We start from the raw sequence: 22,129 nt of genomic DNA, 5'->3' as shown, positions 1-22,129 counted from the left end.
GTACAGAATGGATGGAGGTAACGATGGTAGCTTCGTCGTCGATGGAATGAGCTAATGCTTCTGAGTGCTTTGCACTGTGCTGGACTGAAGTGGTCATTACCTAAATGTTTTCTACCCTTAATTCTATGAGATAGACATTTTATATATGATCTAAAGCAAAGCACACCCCTATCTGTTATAATCAAAGTCAATGGTTTATGTTGGGCTTGTGAAGGTAGGGATGGCCTCTTACTTTACGTTCTTTCTTATCAGGGTCACATAAAACAGGTCGTGAATACCCCATGTCCAGGTGGCAACCCTCGCTCTTTGCTTTGCTTTATGACCCTCTCCTCGATTTCAGTTCTCAACGAACACTGCACTGAGGGAGGCGACTCTGTGAGGGGGCTCAGGTGGGGGAGGAGGGGTGGAGGACTCAGAGCTCGTTTGCTTAGAGGTTAACTGAGTGGCCAGACATGAAGCCCCGTACCCCTCTGTGCATAACCCTTGCTGTGGCCTGCGCATTTGTGTCCCCCCAAATCCATATGTTGGAGCCCTAGTCCCTAGTGTGTGATGTTTGAGGCAGGGCCTTTGGGAAGTGATCAGGTTTAGATGACGCCATGAGGATGGAGCCCCAGGGGGTGGGGTGAGGGTCCTCAGATGACGAGGAAGAGACTAGAGCGCCCTCTCTCCACCACATAAGGACACAGAACAGGGAGACCAACCAGAAGGCAGGAAGTCGGTCTCACCGGAAACCTTGATCGTGGACATCCAGCCTCCATAGCTGTGAGAAGTAAATGTCAGTCGTGTAAGCCACCGAGTCGATGGTAGTTTGTTACAGCAGCTGGGACAGACTAAGACAGCCCTGCTCTGGGCATCCGGGGACTTCAGCTACCCTGAGGCCAAGGGATCTTTGCTCACATTCCTTCCTTCTCACGGTGGCTGAGACCCTGGCTTTGCTGTCCATTTTCTTCTCACAGGTGGAGTCCCCTCAGACCTACTGAGTCCGAATCCCTAGGCAGGGGCCTGAAATCTGCGTTTTTGTGAAGCCTGCCAGGAGATGCTGATGAGCACCCTGGGAAGCGAACCAGAGCTGTGGACACAGCCGCTCGGTCTCTCGGGAGGAAGGAAGCAAGGCAGGGGTCCCACAGTGTCTCAGTGTTGTCCTTAACACCAGAGAGATTGTGTGGCAGGGGACTTTCTCCTTCTTCAGCCAGCAGGCCTGCCCACCTCCTGGGCCAGACTGGCTTGAGGCACCAGCCGCGGAGAGCCTGAGCCCCAGGAAGTGGGGTGACACTGGGAATGGGGTCTTGGAAATGCCTTCATTTCAGACAAGTTTACAAATCTGACATGCGCTAACATCTGTCTTGCAAATGTGCCTCTTGTCCAGGGTGTCCGTTCGATTGTTCAGTGTAGCAGAATGTTTTCTGAGCGTGCACTCTGTCCTGTGCCCAGCCCTGAGCTGAGACGTAGGGATACTGGGCTGAATCTGCGCGTCTCTGAAATGCTTATGGTCACCTGATGTGCTTTTCAGAGTGGGTTTGAGGATCAGCTACAGCAGAAGTGGTTTGTTAAAAAGGATAGATACCCCGTTTTAACAGTGCACCACCCAAGTGGTGGGAGAGGGCCAGGGTTGCAGGGAACGCTCTGTAATTTCTGCTCAGTTTGGCTGTGAACCTGAAACTGCTGGATAAAAACAAAGCTTTTAGGGGGCACCTGGGTGGCCCAGACAGTTAAGCGTCTGCCCTTGGTTCAGGTCATGATCTCGGGGTCCTGGGATTGGGCCCTGCATTGGGTTCCCTACGCAGCAAGAAGTCTGCTTGTCCTCTGCTCCTCTCCCCTGTTCGTGTTCTTTCTCTCAAATAAATAAATAAAATCTTAAAAAAAATAAAGCCTTTAAAAAACAAAATAAGATGTAGATACTTGAGTCCTGAAACCCCAGATCTACTTATGCAGAATTTCAGAGTGTGGGTTCCCACACCTGCAATTTGGGAAGACCTCTTATAGAATCTCATTCACTTAAGAGTTGGAGAACCAGTGGGAATTTTTGACAACCCCAATGTATGTTCATTGTATAAAAAACATATAAAGAAAAGAAGGAAATGAAAACCACTTGTAATCCTAATCTAAGATAATCATCCTTAGTAGTTTATTGAATATCCTTCTCGATGTGTGTGTGTGTGTGTGTGTGTGTAAATAAATGTGTGTACATCTGTGTGATACCTGACACTGTGCTGGGTTCTGGGGATGGAGATAGGAATGGTCATGGTCATGGGGTAACCCCAGTCATGGTACATGGTGCCTGGTACAGCTTGAAGCCAGGCCTTCACCACCTACTCACTTGATCTTACCTTTTCTCCACAGGTATACATCATCAATGTGACCTGGTCCGACTCCACGTCCCAGACCATCTACCGGAGGTACAGCAAGTTCTTTGACCTGCAGGTAAGTTGGTCTGAGTTTAGATGGTACCCAGTTTCCCCTGCAGTGGCCTGGATCTCTGTGGGACTGGCCTCTCTCATGTCCTCACTCATCTGGAGAACCCCTGTCCGAGCTCTCGGGTCCGTGTCTCGGTCAGAGCAGAGGGACAAATGAGGAAACCTCGCCTGTCTTGCTGGGCCTGGCTCAGTCTGGAATATTACAGGCAGCCACTGGGCTTTGTGGGCTTCCTATGATGGTCTTAACAGTCAAGCTTTGTCACCCTCCTCTGCCTGGCGGGTAGGAAACCAGGGTAGGGAGGCAGGAGGATGGCCGTGGGTGCTGTGTGCATGAGCAGACATGTAACTGTAAACAACCAGGGTGAGACACAAGCCACCACGTCATTGCAGACAAAGAAAAGCAAACACACAGGAGAGACAGAAACAGAAAATAAGCAGTTTCTTGAACTGCAGACACAAACTGGGCATACCACTGCGTCTGTCTCGCCGAGTAAGGCTTTCCCTCTCCCTGTTCGTACATGCGCATGGCGTGTGTGACTCTCTAATGTGCACTGGTGTGTTCACACAGCTCCTCCTGCAGACACCTCCCTTGGTGCCAGCTCACTTGCGTAGACTTTTTGAGTCACAAGGGATAGTTTTACACTCCTGCGGCCCAGATAAATGGGAGACTTGGTTGGAAGGAGATACCAGCGGTGGTCATGCAGTTGACCAGAGGGTGAAGAGGAGAGTGAGACAGTGGACTCTCTAGGAACATCTGCTGACAACACAGCTGCTTTCTGTCTGAGTCTGTTCTCTGCTTCTCTCTGGGCTCTCTCCTCAGGTTCCTGAGGAACTCAACTGTCAGCAGCTCCTGAATTTCATATCTATTCGTTTCCAACACCAGAGAGATTGACTCTCCTAGTTTCAAGTTGAAGAATCCCAGGGAAGACTTGGATTGGCCTGATTTGAGTCAGGTGCCCTCTCTGGACCAATCAGTGTGGCCCAGGTTAGAGGGTCACAGAGGTGACAGCAGGGGCCTAGGCACCCATCAAGGCAGAATCACCGTGCTTGGACAGAAACACTTCCTATACCAGGAAGGGAAAACTGAGAGGTTCTAGATTATTCCTTAGGGCTGTAAGTCTGGTGTAAGCCAATAAAAACCCAAAGAAGAGAAACACACCCCTGGTCCTTGCAACCAAGGTCCACTCCTTCATTTGCAGGCTTTTGGTAGTGAGTCATCTTGGAGAGGCCAGGTCTGTGTGTTTTCCCCCAAGTACCTGACTTTATTCCATTGTCCTTATCACTCTACTTATGAGATGAGCCGAAGGTGAGCCAGCTTCCTGTCTTCCAGTAAACCCTGTCTTAGTCCAACAATACGGGTGGAAGCCACTCCTCACCTTCTGCCTCTTCCTCTCCTCACCTCCCCCATTGCTGTCTGATCTCCTTGGGTCCTTCTGGTATAAACTGGTAGGATTTGCTGATACCCCATCAATGGGTATAGTGTGCTGGACAGGAAATGATAAGTTAGTTGGGGAGAGGGAACCCTGAAAGGACTCATTGATGAGCCAGAGAGGGTCTGCGAGCCAGTGGAAACTCTCAAATCAGAGCTTTTCTTCCCCCTCTTCTGTTCTGCTCCCTCACCCCCTCCCTAGTTACAGAACCTCATGAGAAAGGAATGCTGCTCCCCCCAACGTCTTCCTTGCCTAGAGGGCTTATTTCCTGTGTGTTGGGACACACAGCATGGAGCATCTGTGCGATGTGCTGGCTCTCACCATTAGTATGGCCAGGCCTGTCTGCATGGGTCATCGCCACCTGTAGAGGCAGTTTGGAAAGGGGTTGGGATGGTTCTTTGGAATTTCACCTTTGAGCCAAGTGTAGCATCTTTGTGAGTCCATTTTACAGAACTCATGACATGAGGACTTTCGGTGGTGTTCACTTTGGAAAGCCTTTCTTGTTTATCAGGGTCACTGACTTTAATATGGCGGCTCCTATAGAGGAAGAACGAGTGACATTTCTTGCTCTGCCTCTGGTCCCTGGTGCCCTCGCAAGTGGCCTTGTTGAGTGGCTGTGCGAGAAAGCAGCATAGAGCTTAGGCACTGAGGACACACTGCCTAAGACTGGTTACTGGCTCTGTCACACTGTATAACTCTGGAAACAGGCCTTGACTTCTCTAGGTTCTGTTTTCCCATCTGTGGAATGAAGATTTGATTAGTGCCCACCCAGGAGGGTTGTCGTGAGGTTTACATGAGCAGATCTATGCAAGATCCTTGGGAACAGACAGTCTCATGCACGCACAGCCGGCCCTGAGTGGGTGGCAGGTTGGGGGAGGCGGGAGCGGAAGGACTGGTGCTTGAAGGAGAGATAGTGTACCTTTGATGTGACCTGTGGCATGAATGAGTTGTCTGGTGAAGCATGGGGGGCTAGTTCATTCATGGTGTTGGGGAAGAGAACCTGCAGATAAGCTGGTAGCACATTCTACACTTATCAGAAGCCTTGGGACTTTACAGAGCTGGTCATTTATCTCCTTATTTCCCTCCTCTCCCATGCCACCCACACTCCTTACTTACTGGCTACCTGCTCCCTTTGAGGCCCTGGAGTAGGGTCACCAGATAACATAGGAGATGTCCAATGAATTTCAGATTACTAATGATGGTGGTGATTTTTTACTATAAGTATGTCCCAAATATTGTGTTCCCAAATGGGAAGTACTTAGGCTAAAAATGTGACTCGTTGTTTATCTGAAATTCACATTTTATGGTGTGTCCTATATTTCCATTTGGCTCAGTCTGGCCACCTTCCCCTGGCTGTGAGTCGTGAGGGTGGTTGTATAAAGACCGGTGAGCCAGGCTGGCCCAGGGTCAGAGGGCACTGGCCTCCAACACATTCGTGCTTCTGCAGGACAAGAAGTGGGACGGCCTGAGGATACTAGTTGAGGAGGACAAGGTCCCTTCCTTCTAGAAGTCTGGTGGGGAAAGTAGACTTTTACGCAATGAAGTACACTGGAGATTAGATAGATCACCAGGCAACGTGCTATGGGTGGAGAGGAAGGAAAGAGCATTCCTCTTAGGATAGGAGAACAAGAAGGATGCCTGTACGATTCTGATTGGGACAGCAGCCTGGAGTGGTACAGTCCCATACCCCCATGTCAGTTTGGAGGGCTTTGGTTGCCTTTTGAGAATTACAGTTATTGGGGTAAAAGATATCCCTAATTTGTTTGTTAATTTGTTTATTCATTTATGCTTGCATGCCTGCTTCCTTCTATCCATCAGTCATCATCGATGATCCGTCCATCCGCCCACCCACCCACCCTCAGTCTATCTAATCTAAGTGTCTATCCTCTATGCGCTATGTCAGTCTCTGGGGATTTATTGATGAGCAAAAGCAGATCTGGTTACTGCTTAATTTATGGGACTTACCCCTTAGTGAAATAAGATGAGTTTTAGTTAAAAAAATTTTATGTCTATGTCTATATCCATATCTTATATCTATCTATCTAACTATCTATGGTACCTGGGTGGCTCAGTTGGTTAGGTGTCTGCCTTCAGCTCAGGTCATGATCCCAGGGTCCTGGATCGAGTCCTGCATCAAGTCCTTGCTCAAGGCAGAGCCTGCTTCTCCCTCTCCCTCTGTCCCACCCCTGCGTATGTGCTCTCTCTCTCTCTCTCTGACAAATAAATAAATAAAATCTTCTTAAAAATGATGTACGTACAATTTTATACATTTCAAATGCTACAAAGAAAAGTACTGTAGATGTACAGCTGAAAAACCCTATATTCGGGGATCCAAGCAGGCTTCCCTGGAGAAGTGAGCAGCATCTGACAGATCAAGGAGTTACTGTCTTTCATTTTTGAGATCAGGGCTTCTTTTGTGCTTCTAATGAAAGCAAAAGACTCTCTCCTCAGATAAAGGCATGAGTATACATATATAATTTTCTAACCTTTTTAGTCATTCATACCCTCCTGAAATCCTTCCAAGGGCATGGGGATAAGACCCTGTACTCTGCCCCAAACCTTCTCTTGCCCATGCACGGCCCCTCTCCCTGCCCATTGGGACGCATGGAGGCTTCACACCTGTGCATTCACTGTGTTAGTCACTAGCCACATGGGCCTATTTACATTTCCATTTAACTTAATTAAGAATTTGAAAGATTAAATTAAATTAAGTTAAATTCCTTTGTAAGAATGAAATGAATCGGCTCTCTTGGCCGTACTTGCTGTCTGTAAGTATGCGGCAGCCACAGTGGCCCAGGGCTCCATACTGACAGGTATAGAATGTTTGTATTATGATTGTGCCACTGTAGACCATCTTGGGGGGCACATATCAGGCTTGATCTGGCTTTATGCCCACCCTGAGGGCCCTGCTACACTCCTAGACCCTCCCCCGTTGCCCTTGCAAATCTTTAGGGCCCCAGCAGGAGGAAGGAGACTGTTCCATCGCGGTCTGCCCCATCAGTAGAGCAATTCAATTCAATAGCTATTCCAGACACTTCTGGAAACCGGGTCAGTGCCAGGGAGGGCTTCTGAGGGCATTTCGGGTGTTAAGTTGGGAATAGGGAGAAGAGAGGCTCTCGGTCTCCAAGTGGAAATTGATGTCTTCTAAAAATAATCCACCACTCCGCCTATCTGATCAGGAAAAGGGACATGTCCAGAGGGAACTATCTGGGACAAGCCCTGCCGGTGAGGCCCGTTTGGCCCTAAAGGGCTTGGATTACTTGGAGGTACAGTTAAGGGGAGAAGGAGGACGGTAAAGGGCCGCAGATGCTCTTAAGTCACCTTCTCCCTGGCACTGGACCACTTTTCCAGCCTCTGGAAATGTCCTTGCACAACTCCTTCCCTGTTAAGTAGCCCCCCCACTGGGGCAGGACCGGAAGGCTCTCTGAAGGCCCGGCTCCACCGAAGGCTGTTTCACAATCTGACCTCCAAGGCGCTTGGCTGCGGTAATCGCTCGGCAAACACTGGCCCCGTGCTGCCGCTGGTCCTTGGCTCTGAACTCCGGCCAGTGAGTGCAGAGCGTCAATATTTGACGAGCGCCAGGAGAGGCCCTCAGGCATCCCCCACACTGCTTGCAAGATGGATTTGAGGACGTTGTTCAGGACTGCTCATGTGCTCTGAAGGATTTAACTTGTTGTGAAGAGCTTTCATCTCTCTTCCTTATTCATCTCTCTAGACTTTCCACTTACCTACCCCACCCGAGGTCACACTCACTTTCTAGCTGTCGAATAACCAGGCCAATATGGAAGAACAAGACTGCCCCCTCCAAATCATTCATTCCTGGCCTTGGGATGGGTGTGTGTGTTGGAGGGGCACTTTCTGAAGCCATTTGGAGTGTGTTAATTGTGTTTTTAAGATCACTGTGTTTTTAGGAGAAGAAGAATCTTATTTTGGGCCCATCACTTTAGCAGGTTAACATCTGTGTTCATCTTTCTACTTATTAAATTTAGAATTTGGTTTAGTTTTTGTTTCATTCAGCTTCGTTTAGTGTAGTTCATAGATTTGCTCTCATTTGGTTTGATGTTCAAAGCACACCACAGCTGTGGTCAAATGGCGGGGGGGTTGTTCTGATGTGTGCCAAGGACCAACCTGAGAGCAGAACAGGAGAGGCGAGAAGTTTCTGTCCTGCAGGCTCTGTCTTTTCATCATCAAGTCAAGCTCTGTGTTGTTTGAAGTCATTGACCCTAGAGTAAAGGCAAGGGGTCGGGCCAAAACCTGGGGAGGGAACTTGCCAAATTCTAATAGTTTCGTTCCAAGGACAGTAGAGAGTCACAGCACCTGGCATGGCAGGGCCAGCTCCCGAAGTGTGGTGAGCTGCGGTAGGTTACTATGATTGCTCACATGCCCTGGGCAGAGGAGAACGTTGGCTTTGACTAAGGTCAGTCCACAGTCCCAGCAAGGCATGGAGAACCTCACGTTGTTTGCCATGGTGACAGTGGGAAACCCCGTGACCATCCACAGAGGGTCGCTAAGTAAGTGGTGGTATTCTCACTGCATTTTGTTCAACGGTCAAAACAGATGAGATTAATCTCCGTTCCATGGATGGATCTCCAAGAAATGTTAATGAATGATCACTGCAGATTTCAAATGATGTAGTGTTTATGCAAAAACAACAGTAAGACATATTTGCTACAAGGACATGTGCAGCATAAGTATATAAATATTTTTTAAGTATCTGGAAGGATGCATTTCCATGTGGTCATAAAGTTATCTCTGGAAGAAGGTGAGGGACATCAGTGAGAAGAGGATCTTGATCAAAGGGGAAACTTAACCTTATTTGTAATGTTTTACTTTTTTAAAACAGGAGAATATGCTCATATATTATTTACAATGTCAATATTTAATAATTAAAAAGATACTTATGGGAAGAGGTGGGAAAAGTAGGAGGTCTACATTTAATATATCTTTCCCGGTCGTTATAGTATAATGGGACAGAAGGCATACTGGTTTAAAAAAAAAATCATCATGAAGAGCATATCTAACCAAAGAAAGAAAATGACAATAATTGTTAAAATCACATTACCGCATACTTCCTGAGCCATCACTCTCAATCAGTCCTATGGAATGTGACTGGTTAGAACCCATTACAACCAACCCCAGGGATTTGTCCAAATTACCTTGTCAAACTGGACTCTTGTTTTCAGATATTGCTCAAAACCTATGAATGTGTGTTCCCTGGGGCAAGAAGCACCTGGGGGGTGGGCCTTGTGTCACGATGAAACACACTAAGCTGCATGTTTGTGAGTGAGGGGGCTACGAGCAGTGACTCCACAGCCAGGGCGATGGGGATCCAAGATTAGCTCCAGCCCTTACTAACTGTGTATCACCTTTGGTGAGTTCTTTAACCTCTCTGTACCTTGCTTTTCTCGTCTGTATAATGGGGTTAATGAAAATACCCATCTCCTGGGGGGATACGAAGAATGCAATTAGTCACGTATAGAAAGCCCACAGAGTCGTGATCAACATGGAGACTCTGGACAGGGAAGCTGACCACTCAGTGGGTAGGCTTGCAGAAACATAACTGTGAGGGAAAGAGCTGGAGATGCCCACTCCATCTGCAGGTGGAGCTTTTTTCCTTCCCCCATGGATGCAGCCTTCACCTTCATCCCGTAGCTCCTCAAGCCTCCAGGCAGGAGGTGCAGGTGGCCATGCTAAGAGTTTCCTAGATAGAGCTCTCCACCTCCAAAGAGTGATGACCAACATGACCAAAGCACAGTCCTCCCAGCAACACTGTTGGGAAAACAAGTAATTGTTGGTTGCTCTTTTTCCTTGCTCTTAGAAGGAGGCGTTTTTCAGATTCCTGATGGAGCACAGGGGGGATTCCAGGGGAGCCCTGTAGGGAGTCCAGAGGCTCTTGGGAATTCCACGGCTGGCTTCCCTCCCCCCACCCACCAGCCGGCTCCTTCTTTAACTACTGTCTTTCATCTTGCCCCTGTGGCCTGAGGGTGAACTCCAGCTTCCTCTCTCTCTTGCTCCTGATTTCTCCTCTGCCAAGCTCTGCTGTTGGTGTGCGTGGGGGTGGAGGGTGCTGAGGGTATCTGTTCCCCAGGAAAGAAAGGGAGGGCCTGGTGAAATGTTACATTGAGGCCAGCTCAGGATGAAATCCTGGGGTTCCCTTGTACCCTGCTAGTAACCCCTTCTCGTGCAGTTTCCCCAACCCTGTGGTTTTAGGAATAACCCTATACACAGGGGCCTTGCGGGTCCAGAATTGAAGGAGAAAGGTGGAAGAGGAAAGGTGGTGGACTTGGGGCAGAGTACAGAGGGGGACAGCCTCACACATTTGTTTACAAAGGGAAATAAGAGGCGGGAGCGTGGTCTCTGGTGGAGCCTGCCATCAGGAGAACTTTCCTGCCAAGCAGAGCCTAAAGATTCAAAGAGAGGAGAGGAGCTTCTCTGACTCAGCAGCCTAGACTTGCGGGATATTCACCACGCTGCCAATGTTCTTAGCACATGGTCTGTAGGTGACCCAGGCACATGCCTCCCAGGGAGCTCAAGGGCACAGGCCCTCTTAGATGAGACCTTCACTTGTGACTGCACCACGAAGCCAGGAGCTATTCTGCCCATTGCTGAGTGTTCATCTCCTCCCTGTGCCAGGGTGGGATTTTCACACGGTGGGGAAGCTCCTTTATAGACATGCGGGCAATTATAAGAAAAGCTGAAATGTCCTCTGGATATTAAATCTTGGCATTGCTTCCTTGTCTGTAACTTTCTGGGTGAAGTCTTGTGAGTACGGATGGATGGAGAGAGTTCAGGAGGCTGCCTGCTCCCCCAGTAACTGTCCTGCAGGGCTGATGAAAATGCCTCTTGCCAGGAGAGAAATCAGCTGTGTGCAAATATCACAATACGAGAGGTGTGTGCTTGCCAACCAGTGTTAACCAGGTCTGCTGGGGAAAGGTGGAATTGTGAGTTTTATAACCAGAAGGCCCTTAGAGATCACCTACTAGGATGATACCTCTCAGTTGCTCACGTGGCCACTTTCCAGCCTCATGCCCACAGCAGACATCATTAATTGATCCTGGCATGTTCCTGTCCTATACCCATGGCAGACATCACTCATCGATCATGAGCCCAGACATGGTCCCAGAATCCTTCTAAAGAAAACATCATTAGGCACACCTGGGTGGTTCAGTCTGTTAAGCATCTGCCTTCAGCTCTGGTCATGATCCCAGGGGTACTGGGATTGAGTCCCGCATTGGACTCCCTACTCAGTGGGGATCCTGCTTCTCCCTCTGCCTGCCGCTCCCCCTGCTTGTGCGCACTCTCTACTCTCTCTGACAAATAAATCAATAAAATCTAAAAAAACAAAACAAGGGGCGCCTGGGTGGCTCAGTGGGTTAAAGCCTCTGCCTTCGGCTCAGGTCATGATCCCAGAGTCCTGGGATCGAGCCCCACATTGGGCTCTCTGCTCAGCAGGGAGCCTGCTTCCTCCTCTCTCTCTGCCTGCTTCTCTGCCTGCTTGTGATCTTTGTCTGTCAAATAAATAAATAAAATCTTTATAAAAAAACAAAACAAAAACCTTAAAAAAATAAAAAAATAAAATCAGATACCTTCAGGGAGAGACTACCTGTCAATTGGTAAAAGCACCTTGAGTGAAAATTCTTGGCTACCCTCCCATGTAGCCCTTTTCCTTTATTTGACAGATGAGGAAGTGAGGCTCCAGGAGGGGAAAGGGACCTGCCCAAATTACAAGGCCATGAAGTGACAGTAGGACTAGAACTCAGGCACCCTAGCCTCTAGCTCTCACGAGTCTAGGATTCTGGCCTCCCTTCCAGAAGGCCTCCTTTGGTTTTTGGTGGGGAGGGCAGGAATGCCCCATTGCATCACCAAGAAAGCTGGTGGGAGAGGAGGCATGCCCCCTCCCCCGGAGAAGATGCCCCTGCCAAGAGCAGAAGACTTCCCCCGAAGCTCCCAAAAGGTTGGATGCGGGTCCTTCACAGGATCGGCTCCTTCCTGAAGCTCAGCCCCCTTTTCCTGCCCACCTCCGCCCACCTCTCTCTGATGATAAACCCCAGCTCCTCCTGAGGCTGCGTCTGAGTCAGGCCACATGCCTGCATGACTGCTTGGGGCTGTGCGCCCTGTTTTCCCAGCATCAGGTGTCATGTCAGGGTGTGTTTGGGTGGTAGCTCAGGGAGGCCCCAGAGTGCGGTTGCCACCTGTCACCTCCCTCCTCTGGCCTCAGGCCCGGAGGTCTGACCTGGAAAACTTAGCTCTGCCCCAACCAGGTCCCCCAGCTACCCTTCTGGATAAGCAGCAGGAAAGTTGGCTGGCAAGTGGATGGGGGACAGTGTGCCCCTTCATCCTGGAGAATGAAGGGAAGGAGGATCTTTGGTGGCGGTCAGGTGAGTGTTGTGTGAGGTGTGTGTGTGTGTGTGTGTGTGTGTGCACGCGCATGTGTGTGCGCACACTCCCTGAAGTCTTCAGCTGGGGCCAAGTCACTCCCTTCCCTCGGGAGAGAATTTCAAGCCTATCCTGGCACCTTTGGAGGGGTGCTGGGGCCGTTCCTGGCATTGGGCTTGGTGCTGGGAACCCCTTGGGGAAAAGTCAGGGTCGTCTTGGGCAGAAAAGCCTGGCCCATGGCCTTGGCCTTAGCCAGAGCCACCAGCTGGTGGACGAGTCAGGGCAGGGCAGAAGGCACAGCATGAGTGAGCAAGCCAAAGTGTAGAGCTTAGCCGTCGGGCCTGCTCGCTGGGGGACCCCCTGGCTGGCTTGTCAAGGCAGCTCCTTGATCTGAGCCTGGAGGTCTTGGCATCATTACACCCCCTCACCCTATAGCAACAGTTGATTTTGCTTTTGACTTGTGTGGAGCTAGGTGTGTGGGGGAGCCGGGGTGAGTGGTGGGAGCCTGGGCTATGGGCTTGAGGGAAGCCAGTTTGTTCTGCACCCCTCCGCCCACCTCCCCAGCAGGTGAACTGCCACCAGCAGGGGGACCCAGAGATGCTAGCTGCAGGGACCCACCCCCCTCATCAGCTCCCCGTCAGCCTGGCTGGACCTCAGCCCCCCCAAGTGACTTTAGGGGCTGTGATTCTTGCATCTCAAGGATGTCCGCTCAGACCAGGTCATTGTAAGAGTTGTCAGAGGATTGACGCTGTTTCCTTCTTATCCTCGATTTAGCTGGAGCTAAGGAAGAAGGGTTTTAGATTCCTCAGAAACCTCCACAGCTGGGTAACACTGGGGTCTCCAGAAGAGCTTGTGGGATTCTTTTTTTTTTCTTTTTTTAAAGATTTTATTAATTTATTTGACAGACAGAGATGACAAGTAGGCAGAGAGGCAGGCAGAGAGAGCGGGGGAAAGCAGGCTCACTGCTGAGCAGAGAGTCCAATGCGGGGCTCGATCTCAGGACCCTGGGATCATGACCTGAGCCGAAGGCAGAGGCTTTAACCCACTGAGCCTCCCAGGCACCCCTGCTTGTGGGATTATTGATGCCAGATTCCTGGTTCTCCAAATGGGGCAGTTTCTCGTGGTGAAGGAAAGTTCTGGCTTTGTTATCAGATTGATGAAGGTGTGTGCGTGGACCCCAGCTCTTACCAGCCAGGTGATCCTGAACAGTTACCTGGCCTCCAAGACTCACCTTCTCAGCGGTGGGATAGTTCTCAGTATAGAAGCAGCTTCAGAGCTGTTGTGAGATTTCCAGGAGATAAGACCCAAGAGGCCTTCACGCACAAACCTGGAGCAGCTACAGAAAATCATCAGGATAGTGGTTATTCCGGAGGAAGGCAGGGGCGCTGTGGACACCGTGTCTGTCCAGCGTGAACCAGGGGAACATTTTCCCAGCCATGAAAGGGTCTTGGGCACCCGAAGCTGTGATCAGTGAATGCTGTAGGACTGGCCAGCCGATGACCCCAAATGCCGACCGGGGTTGGGTTCTGTCTACATGTATCTGGTGCCCAGTAGAACACAGTGGCTGGTTCGGCCACACCCAAATCTGAGCTTGGTGCTGGCAGCAGGTTGGGCAGAGGCTAGGAATGGGAGGTCACAGGGGTGTCCCTAGGGCTTTATGGACCACATTCAGATGCCCCTTAAGGAAAGAAAAAAAAAAAAAACCCAAATAGGAAACAGGAGGCTGCTTCCTGAGCTGGAGTTAAGAAGCTTTCAGAGAGCCTGGTTCTGGCATGTGCCAAGCGATCGTTCTTCCCACTGAGACAGTGCTGGCTGGTGAGGGCATCTCTGGTGCAGGCCAGCCCGCCTGGCTCCTCAAGGAGATGCGCTCCACTCTCTGCCTTGGAACCTTGGGAGGAGGAACCCCCAGTGCGAAGGTGGAGGGAAGCCCTGTGTGTGTCCCTTGGGGTGCTGGGCCATGCCTGTTCCTAATTCTGTCCTACAGTGCAGTGGGACAGGGACCAAGACAGGGGAGACAGGCCAAGAGATGTACCAAATGTAGGAGGACTCAACAGTGAGATTCTGTCCATCAGTGTATGTATTTTTTGGTGCAGTTGGGACACTTCGAGCTACTCTGGAACGCCTGGCTTTCTTGGCTATGTAGTTGAGACCCAAGGTGGAGAAGGGTACAGCTGCAGAACTGCCCTCCCTGCAATTGAGGGGTTCAGGATTCAGACTGCGCAGTGTGGCTCTGGAATCTGCCTGCTGAACCCCTTTCGTCCATTGCCACTTGTAACTTTGATGTGGCCCCTATGTGGGCCAGAGCACTGCGGAGCCCATTTGGGAGGCCCTGACACCTTGGAGAGGAGACGGGTCCATGCCTACCCATGCCAGGAAGGCTTCGGTGGCCCGCTGGAGGGGCTGCTACCCTGACCCTCCACCCAGGCTGGGGAGGAAGGCTTTAGGCTGGGCAGAGAGAATTTTCAGTTTCCCTGCATAGGCTCCTGGTCTGTTCTCTGCTTCCGAGTCTTGGGTTCTTCCTGTGGTGTTCTCTCTCCACCTCGCTCTTTTTCCAGTTTCTCTGTTTATCTCTATCTCTCCAGGGGTCTCTGAGTCTGAGCCTGTCTCCTGGCATGACACTGTTGGTCTCTGGAGCCTTTCCCAAGACTTTTCTGGAGGCATTTTCTCTTGCTGTGGTATGTCTTTGTCAGTCGGGGTCTCTCTTGTTCCTATCTCCCTCTCCACGTGCTGTCACATCCTGAGCAGGATTCTGGGAGAAGGACAGGGCTGGGGTCAGGGGCTTGACAGGTCTGCAACCTTGAAGGTAAAAGCTGGTTGGGGGAGGGAGGCTGCCCTCCTCCTTCTTGGGGGAGTATGTGGCATCGGGCATCGGCCTCATAATTAACCTTTTCAAAGACATTCCTTTTGGTATCAGGTGACAGTCTGGGCACCCTGGTGGGAGGATACTCTGTCTCCAAAGGGCATCCCTGATGGCCAGCCTTTGGCTCTTCCCCTTCCTAGAAGAGACATGACTGCATTCTCCCTTCCCTGGGCTGGCAGTGTTCTCAGCCCTCACCCGGGCTGCCCTAGAGAGTGGAGCCCTGGGTTCCTGTGGGAAGGGCTGGGGACATGGTGGGCAGGAACCTCGGGCTGGCTCTTTCCCTTCTCTGGCTGGACAGAGGGTCTCCTGGGTCTCAGCTGTGTGTTCCATCACCTAATTCCCCCCCACCCCACCCCGCCCCATGCTAGCTGTTCCTCTAAGGCCACACCTGCCCCAGTGCTATCCCTGCTAGACATAGCCGGGCAGGATAGGGAGCTGCTCTTGTAGGGTCAGGCTGGTCCCCGGACTACCTCACCAGCTGTTGTTGATCTGGGGAGGTGGACCACTGGCATAGGCTCAGGCAGGGCTCTGCTCTCCCTTGGACTTGTTCTCTCAGTGAGGGGCTGTCCTGTGCTCCAAGTCTCTGTCATCACCTAGGGATGGGTAGGGGGTAAGCATGTCATGGGTAAGTCACTAGGTTCAGGGTGGGACTGGCTGTGAGCCGGCCCATCGGCGGCCCTGCAAGGCATCTCTACTGAGAAGCCCCACATCTGCTTGCCCCTCGGCACATATAAACCCCAGCTCCTATCTAGACCCCTCCCTGCATTCTCCCCCCACACCTCTCTCCCACCTCCCGCCCCCACCCCTCCTTTCCCCCTGGACCGACTCAGCCCCCCAGCCAAGCCCTCCTGATGCCTCACCTGCACGCACGGCGTTCTTACCAGGACTTCCCGCGCTGCCGTCTGGCCCTTCCAGCAGCTTCTCTGCATTGCAGCCAGTCAGCTTCTCTGTTCCGGCGTTTCTGTTTCTAGTTCTGAAATGGTTTAATCCTACAGAAAACAATATGACATCTCAGTGGCTCTACTTCCCAGATTTGGCGACCGTTCAGGTGTTGCCACGATTGCCCGACACTTTTTTCACGTGGAGGGATAATTGTGCTCAGATACTTTCTGAAAGAAAGACAGACAGTGATGCAGATAGAGGAGGCGTCCGGCGAATGCTGGATTCCCTTCCTCCTGCCTTGGGTCCAGGGTCCAGGCTTTCGGTAGCCTGAGAAGGGGGCAGGGAAATCGGTGTGAGCAAAGGTGTGGAGGCAGGATGGCCCTGGGCCCATGTGAAGGTCAGGGAGAGTCCTGCGTGTGTGGAGGGAGAGCCGCTGAGGGAGGTAGCCCGCACACAGGCACCTGGCTGCCCTCAAGCAGCCAGCCCCTTCCCTCCTTGCTCTTCCCCTGCCTCCTGCACCCGTGCTAGGCGGGTGACCCCCATGTCAAGGTCTCCGGGAGGAAGGCACTACCTGGGTCAGCAGCAGGGCTGGCACCTGGACAAGCAGCCGACAGCTGGGCACCAGGGTGGTCTGGAGGACCCAGCGCCCCATGGGGACATTTTCCTCTCGCATTTCCTGGTTCCCTGGCCAGAGTGGAGCTCTCCCCGCAGGGAAGCCTGGCAAAACAGAGCCGAGCATGGAGCTAGGGAAGCCCAAGCCCAGCCCTGGTGGCTTGCCTCGCTGAGTGGGGCTGCTTTACCAGGCTCCCCCGGCAGCTCTGCCTGAGTTATCATTTTTGCTTTGGGGATTTTTCCTTTTCCATCTGCGCTCCACCTTGTCCTCTCTTTCCGGAAATGTGAAGGGACACCAGGAAGCCTTTGGCCTAAGGAGAAGTGCCACGGAAAGACTCCTGTGGGCCGAATGGCCAACCTCGGTGACCAGGGAGGAAGTTCTCAGGACAGAGGCTGCAACGTCAGCGCCTGAGGCCGTGAGTCTGGGTCACGGTACTTGGACGGCCTGGCTCAGCTATTCCGAGTGCCTGAGGGGCCAAAGGGATTCCAACCCAGTGGGGATCGCCCCAGACCCGGCCAGTCATGTCCCCTAGCCAACCCAACAGCAAGTCCGTATGTCCCGTATGACCTCCCTCAAAGTGCAGCAGTGCTCTGCTCCCCTTCCTCTCTGTCTGCTGTGTCCCCACTCTGGTCCAGTCCTGTCATCTCTGCCCAGCATACCTGGACAACTGAGCTGGCCTCCTCAGGGGTCCCCCTCCTCTCACTCCTGTCCTCCCACCAAGCAGAGCGATCCTTTAAAAACATAAGTGAGATTACATCACACCCCATTTAGAACCTTCTGGAAGTCTCTCTTTCTTTTGGGAACGACCTCCCAACTTCTTATCCTGCCCCCAGGCCCTGGGTGGTGGGCCCCCGCGCACCCTTCCAGATTAGTCCCCTGTGCCCTCCTTTGCTGGCTCTAATTCACTGCTCACCCACTTGTTCCTGGGACACCAAGCATAATGCTGCCGCAGGGCCTTTGTCATTGCTGTTCCCTCTGCCTGGAAACTCTTCCCCCAGATTCTCAAGCAGCTGACTCCTGGGCACTCCAGCCTCAACTCACATGACCGCTCCTAGAAAGGCCTTCCTTGACCACTTCCTCAAAGAGCCTGCCAGCCCTGTCACATTGTCACATTTTATTGTTTTCAGCACATAGTGCTCAGGAAATTGGTGTTGAAGAAATACATGAATGCACGGCAAGCCGGTGCTGAGTGTAGGGAACGGGGTGCCAGACCTGCCCTCCCCTTGAAAGGCAAGTTCTACAGTTTGGCTCCCATTCCTCCTCCTCATGTCCATCTTTGTGGATAGGCTGGACTTGCTGTGGGAAAGCTGCTAAAGATTAGCTGGGATCCTTATGGCAAAGACAGTGAGGGCTTTCTGATTCTAACGTGCACACAAACTACTCAGATGTGGTTAAAATGCAGATTGTGATTCAGTAGGTCTGCCCAGGGCCTGAGATTCTGCATTTCCACCAAGCTCTCTGGTGAGGATAGTCTCACCAGAGTCTTAGATCATCTTAGTCTTAGATCATCTAGTCTTAGATCACACCTTGAGTCGTGAGGGTGGAAGGTGTTGGAAGGATACATTTGAAGTCCTTCTCTTTATTTTTCTTCCTTCTGTCCGAATGTGATCTTTCTCCCATTTGGTCTCAGGCTTAGTGGCCGCATGGGAATTTGGCCTGGTGAAATGGGGCTCTGTAAGAGAAATGCCATTCCAGCACACTCCAGAAGCTGCCAAGGGTGGTTGGTGTGGGCTGCCTCAGAGGTGGTGGGTTCCCGTCCTTGGAAATGTTCCCGTGAGCTTGAACGGTCATGTGTCAGGGTTGTAGATGCCTGTGTGGGTAGAAGAAGGCCTTTTCCTACAATTCAGCTTTGTGTCTTGGTGTGCCTTCTACAAACTTGTGGAACCAGGATCTCAAGTTGGGGCTCATTCACTTGTGGTGACTTTTACAAGTCATCTGGCAAGTCCTCAGTCCCCACCCTTGTTGGGCCACCCTTCCTTAGTGCACGGCATTCTAAACGCTGTATTTGTGATCTGCTGGATAGGGTAGCGGGAAGAGGGCTGATGGCTTGGCTTCAGGAATAGTTCGATCATGTAGGGGACGTGATGCGTGATGGGATCAGTGGAAGGGGACAGGGTAGATGCATTTTATATTAAGTCTTCCCTCTTTCAGTTTGGTTCATCAGACTATGACTGAATTCCTTTGTATTAGTCAGGGAAGACAGGCTAATACTGTGTAACAAACTTCCAGTGACTTGTAATAGAGGATTTTTTCCTGCTCACATCTTAGACCTAAACTGGTTACTGGAGGGCTATGCTGTAGGCTGTCATTCAGGGACCTAGACTCCTCCATGTGGGGACTCCGCCCCCCATGGATCTCTGTATCCAGTCAGCAGGGGAGGGAAGAGGGAATGTGAAGGGTTGTAGGGAGATATTATGGGTTGTCTGGAGGAGGTGTCCATCATCCCTGCTTGTATTCCATTGATCAGAATTCAGTCACATGACTATACCTCCCAGCAAGGGAGGCTGGGAAATGTAGTCTAGTTGTGTGCCCAGCTATGATTCAGATGCTGTGATGGAAACTGAGCATATCAAGGCACAGATGTTGTTTACAAGAAATGTACAACTTTTGAAAGGAGGCATATGTATAAACAAATAATCACAATATAGTGGTTAAGTAGAGTTCTAGAAATATGACCAAACTACAGAAGCAATGTAGAGGAGGGAGTAAATGAGGGATAAACCTGTGCAAAGGCCTCAGAGATATTGATGGCAAGAGATCACATGGCGGGTGGCATTCTGTGCAAAGGCACAGAACAGCCTGAATGGGGACTGGCATCTTATGTCTAGGGAGGATTGCAAGCAGGCTGTGCAGTGTGTGGGGATGTGCAGAGGTTAATAGGACATCTGACTGGAGAGGTCAGTGGTGCAGAGGTCATGAAGAGGCTTGTGTTCCTGGGAGGCAGAGAGCCAACAAAGGTCAAGAAGCCAGAGATAAAACCACTGGATGGGAACAGATCACAACAGTGTTGGAGATGGCGCAACTTAGCACTCCCTCCACTAGAACCTTCAGAAAGTTTCACATGTTTCTGTCTCTTATGCTGTTTGTGAAGCTTCTAATGGAGGAGGAAATTGGCAGTATGGGGCGGTGACCTAACCAAGTCACCGGGTGTAGAATGCTCCTGGCCAGGACTCCCTGGGCCTGCTTGTCTTTTGTTGGGTCCACCTGATAGTCCATGGTCTTGCTGGGACTTCAAGCACCTATGAAGAAGCTTTCAGCACCCTTCTTGAGTTTTAGGATGACCCACCCAACATTGGTGCTGACCAACAGTGCTTCCGAGCATAGGAGAAGTGAGCTGTTGGGAAGCCAGGGTTCCATATTGACCAGGGCAAGTGTTTGGAAAGAACTGGACTTTTCTCAGCAACTCCAGCCTTCTTTAGCTTACTCTTTTGTTTTTTCCTTTCACGCAGACTTTATGGGGGTGGGGAAGGATGAGGGTGGGGCTGGAAGTACCCTGACCCATTTGTATTCCAACAAATGGGGGAAGGAGAAGCTTGGAGAAGGTGATGGAGGAAGGGAAGGACTCTGGATTTTTTATTAAAACATCCCATTTGGCTTCTCTCCAAGAGAGTACTGTATCAAGGGAGTGTGTTGGGGATCAGCTCTGGAATCTCACTGCCTTAAACAGTAGTCTGGGTCTGGGACCACCAAAGGTCTACCTTGGTTTCTTCTCTGCCAAGAACATGCTTTCTTTGTCCAACTCTGGCCAGAATTTGATCCCATGGTGGCTAGGAGGACACTTTGAGGCTCACAGTTCTGAGCCCCTTAGAGGGAAGATGAGCATAAAAAGAACTGACAAACACTGGGGTTGGGTGTGTGGTTCAGCCAGAAAGAACGTAAGTCAGAAGGTGGGAGTATGTTTTTTCTTCTTCTTCACCTTCTTCAGGGCCTCTCACTTTGTCGTGGTCCCTGGAGGTGGGTGTTGGGGGAGGGGGGTGTCTGGCAGCTTGGGGGTGGGGATGGGGGTTAGAAACTTCAGGAGGGTTTCTTCTGAGGCCAAGGGATAGATAGAGGCCCCATCCCCACTGCAGAAGGGAACAGGGTGACCTCAGCCAGGAAAACACATACACATACACACACACCCCAGTGTGGGCAGGCTCATCTTAGGCTGGCCTCATCCTCTGTGGAGAGGCGGATTTCTTTGGCAGTCTGTCTCACACACAGATGTCTCTTTTACCACCGCTCCATCCCATGAACTGGCCAGATTTATCTTTCTAGAATCCCACTTCCACAGGGTTGCTTCTGCTCAGCACCCTCCGGGGCTCCCTGTTGCCTGGAGGAGGAAGTCCAAGCTCTTCCTCTCAGTCTCAGGAGACCCCTCCAGCCCTGCTCCCTCACACTGCACGGTACTCCCTGTCCCGGCCCTGGCACCGGGCTTCTCCAGCCCTGCACTTTCCTGGGGACCAGAGGAAAGTGGGGGTGACAAGCAGCCAGAGGCTGACACACTGTGGGGTTGGGAGGGGCCAGGAGTAAGCTCCAGATCCGCAGTAGGAAACCACGCCTCAGGCTCAAGTCCAGGGGAAGCTCTACCCCACCCACCTGAAGCCGGACTCAGAGCTGACTGAATCCCACCCCTCTGACCCCGCCCTGGCAGCCCCCAGCTTTTCAGGGCGTCAGCTGCCCTACCATCACCCCTTTCCCTCTTGGCCAAGGGGAGCCTGAATGGTCTCCTGTTGGGACAAAGTGCAAGAGCCTTAAGTGAAGCCTGTCAATTTCTTTCAGCCATTGACAGGGCGGAATAGCCAGGTTGATCACCCTGAGCAGCTTCCCGGAAAGGGCCATAGGAAGCGGAGATAGGAAGGGTGTGTTGGATTCTCTTCACCCTGGAAAAGGTGATCCCGCGCATCGGCCCCATTCATCAGGCACCTTCAGGGAGCCAAGTACCTGCTCACCTGTGTTATCTCATTGAATCCACACACCACCATGGGTTGGCTGTTCTTACCCACCTCCACCTTACAAATGAGAAAATTGGGTCCCAGGGGGGGTTAGGTGACTTGGTCAAGGTCCCCTAGCTAGGAAGGAGTGATATGGAATTCTGACTTGGGACCTCAAGCATTCTGTCACTAGCTAGAGTATTAATGACAGGAAAGCACTATGGAGGGAAGCGACTGCTTTTGATGGTCCCGCTGGGCCTGGCCGTGTTACAGGGCTTTGCAGATGTATTTTCCCTGTTCAACTTTGCTTTGGCCCACGAAGAGGAGAAAAACAGACTTGACCCTATTTCATAGACGAGTAGACTGAGGCTCCGAGAAGTGAAGTAGGAATAATCGTGTTTGGCATTTGGCAGCATTTTCTTGTGTGTCTTCCCTTTGGATCTTCCCAGCACCTATGGAACAGGACAGGTATTTCGTCTGAACTGCCCTAGTTCCCCACAAGCCTCAGCAGCCCGGAACTGGAATCCTCCTCTCTTGACTCCCATTCACTGTTCTTTCTTACAAGGCTGTGGGTCAGCATTGGCTGGTGGCAACGGGGAGTGGGGATGGGGGGAAGTTCCAGGGGGGAGACAGAGTAGCCA

At 51.4% G+C, this 22,129-nt stretch overlaps 1 protein-coding gene and 1 long non-coding RNA gene across 4 annotated transcripts in view; one reads left to right on the top strand and one right to left on the bottom strand.

Annotated features, from left to right (window-relative positions):
- The window catches only part of SH3PXD2A (SH3 and PX domains 2A), a 233,736-nt gene that overhangs the window by 50,649 nt on the left and 160,958 nt on the right, over positions 1-22,129 (top strand). For all 3 annotated transcript variants that reach the window (XM_082722448.1, XM_082722446.1, XM_082722447.1), the window contains exon 2: positions 2,341-2,421. In XM_082722448.1, coding sequence (XP_082578574.1) covers positions 2,341-2,421 — 81 coding nt within the window. The remainder of the gene's footprint in view (positions 1-2,340; positions 2,422-22,129) is intronic.
- LOC309860394 lies at positions 14,562-17,548 on the bottom strand. Its single transcript, XR_014309339.1, has 3 exons — positions 17,489-17,548; positions 15,941-16,069; positions 14,562-14,969 (listed from the first exon to the last, which is right to left on the bottom strand). It is a non-coding gene; the product is annotated as an uncharacterized lncRNA (long non-coding RNA).

Source organism: Mustela nivalis, assembly GCF_964662115.1.
Source record: "Mustela nivalis genome assembly, chromosome: 2".
Lineage (NCBI taxonomy): Eukaryota > Metazoa > Chordata > Mammalia > Carnivora > Mustelidae > Mustela > Mustela nivalis.
Note: the sequence above shows the minus strand (reverse complement) of the source record. Positions and strands in the feature narration are given on the sequence as shown.